Here is a 12166-nt window from a genome sequence, read left to right as displayed (position 1 = left end):
TTTTCACATATGGTGTGAGATAAAGGTCCAATTTCATTCTCTGCATGTGGATATCCAGTTTTACTAATATATATTTATTGAAGGAACTGTCCTTATTCCACTGTGTGTTCCTGGCATCTCTGTCGAAAATCAATTGACTATAAATGTGTGAGCTCATTTCTGGGCTCTCTGTTTTGTTTCACTGGTCAGTGCCAGCGCACCATGCCATTTTAATCATCACGTAGCTCTGTAATATAGTTTAAAATTACGTAGTGTGATACCTCTAGCTTTATTTTTGCTCAAGATTGCCTTGGCTATTCAGAGATTTTGGTAGTTCCACATGAATTAGGATTTTTTTTTCTATTTCTGTGAAAAATGACATTGGAATTTTGGTAGAGATTGCATTAAATCTGAAGGCTGGTTTGGGTAGTATGGACCTTTTAACGATATTCTTTCAATTCATGAACACGGAATATCTTTCCATTTATTTGTGTCTGTGTTGATTTCTTTCATTAATGTTTTATAGTTTTCAGTGTATAGATCTTTTACTTCCTTGTTTAAACAAAATGCATTTTGTTTCCATTTTCATTTGTCCCAGATATTTTTGATTTCTCCTTTGATCCATTGGTTGTTCAGGAGCATGTTGTTTAAGTTTCACATATTTGCAAAATTTCCAATATTTCTCCTATTAATGATGTCTAGTTTCATACCATTGTGATTAGAAAAGATACTTAATTTCAGCTCTCTTTAATTTGTTCAGACTTGGTTTGTGGCCAAATATATATAAATAGATGAATTAAACATATGCATAACAGAAATAAATGGTAATCTTCATGCCACTAAACTTTTGTGTGAGTGCTCTCCCTTCCACAAAGGGGCTCATCTATCACTTCAATGATGTAGAGTTCTTCTTTCACTGCCTTCCCTTCCCTACTCAAAACTGAAATCAGATATGAGTCACTTTACATTGACTGCAACAATTTTAATCAATGTTCTATGTCAATCAGACATTTACATTTTAAGCTTTAATTTGGAAAGAAACACATCAGTCTTTTTAAATGAATTTCAAATACCAAGAAACCATGTTGATGATTACCCTTTACTTATTTATTTATTTAATTTATTTGAGACAGGATCTCACTCTGTCACTCAGGCTGGATGGAATGCAGTGGCTCGATCTCAGCTCACTGCAACCTCCGCCTCCAGGGTTCAAGCGATTCTCCTGACTCAGTCTCCTGAGTAGCTTAGATTACAGCTCCCTGCCACCATGCCGGGCTAATTTTTGTATTTTTAGTAGAGACGGGGTTTCACCATGTAGGCCAGGCTGGTCTCGAACTCCTGACTTCAAGTGATCTGCCTGCCTCGGCCTCTGAAAGTGCTGGGATTATAGTCGTGAGCCACCATGCCCAGCCCATAATTACTCTTTAAATAGCAGGGGAGTCTGTAACACTACTACATATAAATTGGACTTGAAGGTAAACTTTATTTATTGCTTTTACATAGGAATAGGTATGGAGGGCTTGAAGGGTCAGGTTTTCACTATTGTTTTTCTAATTGTTATCCCTGGGGGCTGGCCCTAAAATAAAGGCAATTCCTGCTTCTTGACTAATCCAACTCCACCGCATATTTCACATAAGCCATTTACATATGAAATGACATGACATTACAGAATTCCTAATCACAAGATTCTACAAAGTAGGAAAATTATTGCCATGGGGGCAATAATTTAAATAAAAGCAGCAGTGCTCCATACGCCTGTACTGCTATATATGGAGAATAATTTTCACTGGAATCTCAACTGACTGCTGTATACATGAATCTCAAATGACTGTTGTATACACTGAGCCGAAATGGAGTCACCAAAGCAACTGGGAAAAAAAAATAAGGACGATGTTAGGCACCTTAAAATAATGCTTCATACTCATGGCAACCTATCAGTTGAAGAAACAGTTTGGCTCACTAGTATTTAAGCAAATTAGTAAAAACATATCTATCTGGGAACTAACTTTCAGCTATTAATGTCTAATGTGTTATCTGTAGGCACTAGTTGCAGCTTACCAATTAAATTAGAAGTATGTGACCACTGTTATTATAGAATAAGCCTTCAAAAATCAGCTTGTTTTGGCTCCCTTCTGAGAGGCATTCATCATTGATCTAACTGGGACAGTTCAGATCACTTTTGAACAAAAACCATCTCCTCTTAAATATGGGTAATCAGAAGTTATATAGTCCTATGTCATAGTGAGTTCCAAATACAGTTTTTTTTTGGTAGAATTCACTTTTCTGTGCTTCACATATTTTTAAAAATAGAGACTGGTCTTTCCTTTTTTGAGAAAGGGTCTCACATTGTCATTTAGGCTGGAGTGCAATAGCACGATCACGGCTCACTGCAGCCTCAATTCCTTCAGGCTGAAACCATCTCCTTGCCTTAGCTCCCCAAATAGCTGGAACTATGGATGCACACCACCACATCCAGCTTTTTGTATTTTTTGTAGAGACAGGGTTCCACCATGTTGCCTAGGCTGGTCCCCAACTCCTGAGCTCAAGCAATCTGGCCACCTCAGCCTCCCAAAGTGCTGGAATTACAGGCATAAGCCACTGTGCCCAGCCTAGATTGATCTTTTGACATTTTCCATATTTCCCATGTTGGAGAGGCCAATATGGCCGATTAGAAGCAGCTAGTGTATGTGGCTCTCATGGAGAGGAACAGAAGAGGTGAGTAAATACAACACCTTCAATTGAAACATCCAGAAACCTAGTCGGATAGGGACTAATCAAGGAAACAACCTGACTGACAGAGAATGAAGAAAAGCAAAACAGGACAACAGCCCACCTGGGAGCAATATAGAGCCAGGGGAAACCCCACTGCTCAGAAAAGTGCTTTCACCGGTGATAACTCCAAGCACTGGAAAATGCGAGTCTACTAGGGACTGGAGCGGGCCTCAAGCATACTGCAGCAGCCCTACGGAAAAGTGGCCAGACTGTTACATGGGTACCTGTTCCCAAATCTCTTCACCGGGCAGGCCTGGGCCTCTAGCCATCCCCAGCCAGAGCTATCAAGCCAGAGGCAACTCAGCAACTCCAAGCGCAGAGCCTCCAGCAGCAGCTGAGAGCCTCTTTGCCACTGCCCCTGCAGTGGAACTACCCTTGTCACCCTTGGATTAATGAAAGAGCAAAGACCCTAAGTACCTTATCCACACCTCCAACAAGCTGCAGTCAACCCAAGGAGAGGAAGCCAGTCTGTCTCCCAAAGGTCTCCCTGCCCCTCACCCCACTGCTTGTCACCAAGGGAACCCCTGGCTTGGGCCCACAGCACAGACCCTCCCTACTAGGCCCACAGCTTAGACCCTCCCCACCTCCGCTGATTGCACTGAGGTGCTAACATGCATCTGTCTGGGGTGGAGTCCCCAGGAGACAAGCAAACGACCCTTGGCCACAACCACTACCCCTCCTCTGCTGCCTCCAATTTGGGGAAGGAACAGTGAGATCACCCCCAGAAACCCATCTGACATGTAATGACACTCACAGGCTCAAAATAAAGGGATGGAGGAAAATATACCAGGCAAATGAAAAACAGAAAAAAGCAGGGGTTGCAGTCCTAATTTCAGACAAAACAGATTTCAAGCCAACAAACATCAAAAAAGACAAAGAAGGGCATTATGTAACGGTAAGGGTTCAACTCAACAAGACGATTTAACAATCTCATATATATATATGGACCCAATACAGGAGCACCCAGATTCGTAAAGCAAGTTCTTAGAGACCTTCAAAGAGGTCTCGGCTGGGTGCGGTGGCTCATGCCTGTAGTCCCAGCACTTTGGGAAGCCAAGGCGGGTAGATCACGAGGTCAGGAGAGTCATCCTGGCTAACACGGTGAAACCCTATCTCTACCAAAAATACAAAAAATTAGCTGGGCGCGATGGTGGGCGCCTGTAGTCCCAGCTACTCAGGAGGCTGAGGCAGGAGAATGGCGTGAACCCAGGAGGCGGAGCTTCCAGTGAGCTGAGATGGCGCCACTGCACTCCAGCCTGGGTGACAGAGTGAGACTCCATCTCAAAAAAAAAAAAAAAAAAAAAAAAAAAAAAGGAAGTCTTAAAGACCTTCAAAGACTCCCACACAATAACAGTGGGAGACTTCAACATTCCACTGACAGTATTAGACAGATCATCAAGGCAGAAAATTAACAAAGATATTCAGGACCTAAATGCAACACTGGACCAAATGCAACTGATAGACCTTTACAGAACTCTCCAAACCCAAAACAACAGAATACACATCCTTCTCATCACCACGTCATACACACTAATATTGACCTCATAACTGGACATAAAACAATCCTCAACAAATGTAAAAGAACCACAATCATATGAAACACACTCTCAGACCACAGTACCATAAAAATAGAAGACCGAAAATCGCTCAAAACCATGCAATTACGTGGAAATTAAACAACTTGCTCCTGATTGACTTTTGGGTAAATACATGAAATTAAGGCAGAAGTCAAGAAGTTCTTTGGGCTGGGCATGATGGCTCATGCCTGTAATCCCAGCACTTAGGGAGGCTGAGGCAGGTAGATCACTTGAGGTTAGGAGCTGGAGACCAGCCTGGCCAACATGGTGAAACCCTGTTTCTACTAAAAAAAATACAAAGATTAGCTGGGCGTAGGGGTGGTGTGGGCCTATAATCCCAGCTACTCAGGAGGCTGAGGCAGGAGAATCGCTTGAACCCAGGAGGTGGAGGCAGCAGTCAGCCAAGATCACGCCACTGCACTCCAGCCTGGGTAACACAGCAAGACTCCACCTCAAAAAAAACAAAAACAAAAAACAAAAAACAGTTCTTTGAAAATAACGAGAACAATAATACAACATATCACAATCTCTGGGACACAGCTAAGGCAGTGTTAAGAGGGAAATTCATAGTACTAAATGCTGACATCAAAAAGCCAAAAAATCTCAAATTAACAACCTAACCTTACAACTTAAAGAATTAGAAAAGCATGAACAAATCAACCACAAAGTTAGCAGAAGATGAGACGTAACAGAAATCAGAGCTGAACTGAGGAAAACAGAGACATGAAAACCATTCAGAAGATCAATGAATTCAGGAGCGGGTTTTTTGTAAAAAAATTAATAAAATAGGCCACTAGCTAGACTAATAAAGAAGAAAAGAGAGAAGATCAAATAAACACAACTAGAAATGAAGAAGAAAATGTTACTACTGACTCTACAGGAAAAAAAAAATTAGAAACTACTATGAACACTTCTATACACAAAAAGTTGAAAACCTAGAAGAGATGGATACATTCCTGGACGCATACACCCTCCCAAGACTGAGCCAGGAAGAAACTGATTCCCTGAACAGACTAGTAATGAGTTCCGAGATTGAATCAGTAATGAATCGCTGACTAACTAAAAAAAGTCTGAGGTCTGATGGATTCACAGCCGAATTTTACCATATGTACAAAGAAGAGCTGGTACCATTCCTACAGAAACTACTCCAAAAAATTGAGGAAGAGGGACTCCTCCCCAACCCTCATTCTATGAGGCCAGCATCATCTTGATACCAAAACTTGGCAGAGACACAACGAAAAAAGAAAACTTCAGGCCAATCAAGTAGGCTGCATCCCCGGGACACAAGACTGGTTCAACATATGCAAATCAATAAATGTGATTCATCACAAAAACAGAGCTAAAGGCAGAAACCATATGATTATCTCAGAAGACCCAGAAAAGGCTTCTGATAAAATTTAACACTTCCTCATGTTAAAAATTCTCAATAAATTAGGTATCAAAGGAACATACCTCAAAATAGTAAGAGCCATCCATGACAAATCCACAGCCAACTGTGTGCCAAAACTGGACGCATTCCTTGAAAACCGGCCTAAGACAAGGGTGCCCTCTCTCACCACTTCTATTCAACACAGTATTGGAGGTCCTAGCCACAGCAACCAGGCAAGAGGAAGAAATAAAGAACATTTAAATAGGAAGAGAAGAAGTTAAGCTATCTCTGTGTACAGATGACATGATTTTATATCTAGAAAACCCCATAGTCTTGGCCCAAAAGCTCCTTCAGCTGATACACTTCAGCAAAGTTTCAGGATACAAAATCAATGTACGAAAATCACTAGCATTCCTATACATCACCAACAGCCAAACTGAAAGCCAAATCAGAAAGGCAATCCCATGCATAACTGCCAAAAAAGGAATAAAACATCTAGGAATACATGTAACCAGGGAGGTGAAAGATCTCTACAATAAGAACTACAAAACACTGCTCAAAGAAATCAGAGAAGAACATCCCATGCTCATGGATAGAAAGGGAAGAACATCCCATGCTCATGGATAGAAAGAATCAGTATCATTACAATGGCTATACTGCCCGAAGCAATCTTCAGATTCAGTGCTATTCCTATCAAACTACCAATGACATTCTTCACAGAACTAAAACCAAACTATTTTAAAATTCATATGGGACCAAAAAAGAGCCTGAATAGCCAAGGCAATCCTAAGCAAACGGAACAAAGCTGGAGACATCATGTTACCTGACTTCAAACTATACTACAAGGCTACCATAACCAAAACAGCATGATAATGGTACAAAAACAGGCACACAGACCAATGGAACAGAATAGAAAGCCCAGAAATAAGGTCGCACATCTGTGACCATCTGATCTTCAACAATGCTGACAAAAGCAAGCAGTGGGGAAAAGTTTCCCTATTCAAGAAATGGTGCTGGGCTAACTGGCTAGTCATACACAGAAGATTGAAACTAGACCCCTTCCTTACACCATACACAAAAATCAACTCAACATGGATTAAAGACTTAAATGTAAAACCCCAAACTAGAAAAACCCTGCAAGACAACATAGGCAATACTATCCTGGACAAAGGAATAGGCAAAGATTTCATGACAAAGACTCCAGAAGCAATCACAACAAAAGCCAAAATTGCTAAGTGGGATCTAATTAAACCTAAGAGCTTTTGCACAGCAAAAGAAATTATCAACAGAGTAAACAGACAACCTACAGAATGGAAGAAAATATTTGCAAACTATGCATCTGACAAAGGTCTAAGATCCAGAATCCATAAGGAACTTAAACAAATTCACAAAAGAAAACAACCCCATTAAAAAGTGTGCAAAAGACATGAACAGACACCTCTCAAAACAAGACATACATGCAGCTAGCAATCACATGAAAAAATACTCAATACCACTGATCATTGGAGAAATGCAAATCAAGGCCGGGCACGGTGGCTCACGCCTGTAATCCCAGCACTTTGGGAGGCCGAGGTGGGCGGATCATGAGGTCAGGAGATCGAGACCATCCTGGCTAAGAAGGTGAAACTCCGTCTCTACTAAAAACACAAAAATTAGCCGGGTGTGGTGGCGGGTGCCTGTAGTCCCAGTTACTGGGGAGGCTGAGGGCAGGAGAATGGTGTGAACCCGGGAGGCGGAGTTTGCAGTGAGTCGAGATCCCACCACTGCACTCCAGCCTGGGTGACAGAGTGAGACTCAGTCTCAAAAAAAAAAAAAAAAAAAGAAAAGCAAATCAAAACCACAATGAGATACCATCTCAAATCAGTCAGAATGGTTATCATTAAAAAGGCAAAAAAAAAAATAACAGATGCTGGGAAGGTTGCAGAGAAAAGGGAACACTTATACACTGTTGGTGGGAGTGTAAATTAGTTCAACCATTGTGGAAAGCAGTATGGTGATTCCACAAAGGGCTAAAAGCAGAACTACCATTTGACCCAGCAATCCCATTACTGGGTATATATCCAGAGGAATATAAATCATTCTACCACAAAAACATATGCATGCGAATGTTCATTGCAGCACTATTCACAATAGCAAAGACATGGAATCAACCTAAATGCCCATCAATGACATAATGGATAAAGAAAATGTGGAACATATACATCATAGAATACTATGCAGCCATAAAAATAACAAGATCATGTTTTTTGCGGGAACATGGATGGAGCTGGAGGCTATTATTCTCAGCAACCTATTGCAGGAACAGAAAACCAAATACTACATGTTCTCACTTATAAGTGGGAGCTAAATAATGAGAACTTATGAACACAAAGAGGGAAACAACAGACACTGGGGTCTACTTGATGGGGGAGGGTGGGAGGAGGGAGAGGAGCAGAAACAATAACGACAGGGTACTGGGCTTAACACCTGGGTGATGAAATAATATGTACAACAAATCCCCATGACATATGTTTACCTATATAACAAAGCTTCACATGTGCCCCCAAACCTAATATAAAAGTTAAAAAAAAAGAAACTTTATAAATGAAATAATGAATAATTTGAAAAAGTAGAGGACAGTGAAATAATCAATATTTTTCTATAAATAGCTAAACTAGTAGATGGAAATTTTATAAAACAGATATTCTTTAAAACAACAAGAATGTAAAGAGAACCAGGACTGTTCAAAAATAGTAACTATGGACTTGGGACTATAAAATACATATCTACATATTAATATTTGAGTGTTTAGCTGTAGTGTGATTAAGTTTTTTAAAAATCACAGCAAACATTTGCAAATAACTATCCTAAATGCTCCACAGTTTTCTAATACACTGAACCAAAACCATTTTACTCTATTTTAAAAGATTTCTGTAAACACTGGGTTAGGAACTACGATCATTATTCTCAGGATACCTATGACATGCATGAGCAAGACACATATGAAACAGGTTTGGAATAACACCATAGTGTTTGTGGCTAGGTGTGATGTGATCAGATTAGATTGCCACATAACCTCCGAGGAAGAAAAATCAATCTTGGAGGAGGCTGAGTCAGAGCTTGCCCAGAGCCAAAGCAGGATTTGGACAAGCACAGTGGCAGAGGCAGGGCATTTTATACAAGGAATATCATGCCTATGCCAAGGGGTAACAAAGGGACTGAAGTAGAGGGTATTTGTGAGAAGTAAGGAAAAGGACAAGCTTGGAAAGGGAAGAGGGTACAAACTACCAAAAGTCCTGAAGTACCAGGCTGAGTCCCACAGACTCATTTTATGTTTCAATAAGACAGAAATGTATGTACATGTAATGTGATACTGCTCATAAAGAAAACATTTTTAAAAAGAGGAGAGAAGTGATGAAAATGAGAACAGAAAAATTTTAATCTGTGAATGGCGCTCACAACGGGTAATGAAGAGGGTTAAAAGCTAATGCCATCACAAAAGGAACAAGGCCCTGGATGGCAGGGCCGCAGCTTAGGGAGTAAGCATAGAGGTGGGAATACAAAACAAAGGCAGTAAGTTAGTAAAAATTTGGTTAAAAGTAATTACCCAGAAAAGTCCTCTTGATGCATGGTGATGATTATGGCCTCTATAGCATCTCCCACAGAAGTGAGTAAGGGTTGCACAGCATTTTCCATAAGAGCATGAATAGCCTGAAGAAAATAAAAAAGAAAAAGAAGAGGCAAAATTAAAGACAACAACCCAAAGAAATTTGAGATGTGAGTAACACCGTGACTAACAGTTTTCAAATTATATCAAATGCAGACTAAGTTAACAGAAGTCTGCTCCTCTCCCTAACCACTGTCAGTAATGATTTTTAAAGCTTAAAATATGTGGAACATGGCACTAAAAAATTTCAACATCCCCACTCTTCTTATTTTTTTCAGAAGGTTCAGTGGTTAAATAAGCCCAGGGAGAAAGGAACGCAGACGCAAGAAGACAGTAGTACCACTAATGAGGAAAAGGTTAAACAAACACATTTAAGTTTCACAAAAGAGTTAGGCAAGACCAAAAGTAATTATTTAAGAATTGGAACAACATCATATGCTTTTAACCAGAGTGAATATAATAAATAAACATTGATTCTTTTTTTTAAACTATTAGGTTCAAGGGTACATGTGCAGATTTATTATATAGGGGTTTGTTGTGTCATGGGGATTTGTTGTACAGATTATTTCATCACCCAGGCACTAAGCCTGGTACCCAATAGTTATTTTTTTCTGCTCCTTCCCCTGTTCCCACCTTCTACCCTTAAGTAGGCTCCAGTACAATGTTTCTAATAGGGCACAACAGTTGGGCATTTCATGAATTAGGTTTCTGTTGAGAGTTCTACAGCAGTGACTCTCAACTGTGGGCAATTTTGTTCCCCAGGAAATATTTGGTATTGCTTAAAGACATTTTTTATTGTCACAGTTGGGGATGGGGGTACAAATTTGTTACTAGCATCTGGTAGGTAGAGAACAAAGATACTGCTAAACATCTTACGGAATACAGAACAGCCCCTATAACAAAGAATTACCCAGCTCAAAATGTTGATAGTGCCATGGTTGGGAAACTGTTCAACACGGAGGTATAAATTATCAGTTACTTGAAGTAAAATCCTAGGTCTTAAGTTATGGGTTTTTAGTGTGAAAATAATGACCGAGGCTCAAAACACATAAAATCAAAAATGTAAATATATTATACACACTTCAAAGATAATTAAATATAATGAAGATAGATAGTTCTGGCTCATACAAACGATCAAAATCAATGAGGAAAGGTAAAATATAGGACCCTTAATCATTAAATTCCTAATCTATAACCCTTAATCTCTGATAAAAATAAATATACAATGTACAGGATTGTATGTATGTATGTGTGTGTGTGTGTGTGTGTGTGTGTGTGTGTGTGTGTGTGTATACATATAGTTTTCCCTCCATACAGGAGCTCAGAGTCTAGTGAGAATAGTTAAAAAGTTATACAGGTCGAGTAACCCAAAATCCAAAATCTGAAAAGGTCCAGCGAGCACCTTCCTTTGAGTGTCATGTTGACACTCAAAAAGTTTTGGATTCCCAGGCATAGGAGTTTGGGAAAACTGAGGCACTTGGGAAACCACAAGACATTCAGCGCATATGGAGCATAAGTGCCTGGAAGAGACAGAGGCAGCAAGAGGTGTACTCTGTATAGGCTACTAAGAAGTTAGGAATTTATCCTAAAGGAACCAGGAAATCAATGATGGGTTTTAAGCAATACACAAAATGTGGTTAATGATTTGGATTTAGGAAAAAACCATGTTGGAAAGTAAACTGGATAAATTAGACTACAAAAAGGAGTACAGTTATAAGGCCACAGCAGTGGTACAGAGCTGCTGCAGAGTAAGAGAGGGAGCTTAAAAAGGACAGAACCAGAGAAGACTGCCTAATTTTAAGTCTAAACTTGGTACGAGTCTTCAGCTAACTCATCAACAATGCATGTGCAGAGCAAACTAAATGTGGCTTGCAATTGAGGCTTAAAAGAAGTGAACTGATTGAGGTGTGGCCAACTGAAGGTATGAGTATACTCAAACACAGTTTGAGTATAACCAAGTTAATTGCTTGCTAAAGCAAAATTACCAACATGCTTATAAGAAATGTAAAAAAAAAAAAAGAAAAAAAAATCCTGTTTCTACACAACATAACATTCACAGTGTTCAGGATTTATTCAAAATTACTACACATATAAAATGCTGGGAAATTTTATCAATTCTCAAGGGAAAAGACAATCAAGAGATGCTAACCTTGAGATGAACCGGACTCTAGAATTATCAGGCAAGAACCTCAATGAAGCAAGGAAAAATATGCTCACAATAAATAAAATAATAGGAAATCTCAGTAGAGTGAATGAAGATATATATTAAAAAAGGTAATTTTAAACTAAAATAATATAGTATCTGAAATTGTAAAATTCAATGGATAGGCTTAGTAGAAGAATTATGCATAGAGATGAAAGAGGAAAGAGTCAATGAACCTTAAGATAGAATTAACAGAAATCTCTCTGGAGGAGAAGAGAAAAAAACACTAAAAAATAATTAAACCTATGAAACAACTGCAAAATGTCTAATATACTGGTCACTGGAGTCCTGTAAGAAGAAAAAATAATGGGACAGAGAGAGAATGAGGCAGCAAAACTACTTGGGAGGGGAAAAGGCCTCATACTTCCCAAAATAATGAAAAGCACGAATTTACAGATTCAGGAAAATGAGCAGATCCCAAACAGGATAATTTTGTGAGAACTATCCCTAGGCACATCATAAACTGCTGAAAACCAAAGATAAACAGAAAATCTTGAAACTAGCCAAAAAAAAAAAAAAGATTACATACAAGGGAATTAATTTTAATAAGTAATAACTTCTTATCAGAAAGCATGGAGGCCAGAAAACAGTGGAACATATTTTAAGTGCTGAGAGAAAAA

General features: G+C 39.3%; 1 protein-coding gene across 3 annotated transcripts in view; it reads right to left on the bottom strand.

Annotated features, from left to right (window-relative positions):
• Nucleotides 1–12166, bottom strand: part of COG5 (component of oligomeric golgi complex 5) — a 366355-nt gene that overhangs the window by 36266 nt on the left and 317923 nt on the right. For all 3 annotated transcript variants that reach the window (XM_010382422.2, XM_030932305.1, XM_030932306.1), the window contains one exon: nt 9284–9387. In XM_010382422.2, the coding sequence (XP_010380724.1) occupies nt 9284–9387 (104 nt within the window). The remainder of the gene's footprint in view (nt 1–9283; nt 9388–12166) is intronic.

This window comes from Rhinopithecus roxellana, chromosome 6 (assembly GCF_007565055.1).
Source record: "Rhinopithecus roxellana isolate Shanxi Qingling chromosome 6, ASM756505v1, whole genome shotgun sequence".
NCBI classification, from domain to species: Eukaryota; Metazoa; Chordata; class Mammalia; order Primates; family Cercopithecidae; genus Rhinopithecus; species Rhinopithecus roxellana.
The sequence above is the reverse complement of the archived record's forward strand: the minus strand, read 5'-3'. Positions and strand labels throughout refer to the sequence as shown.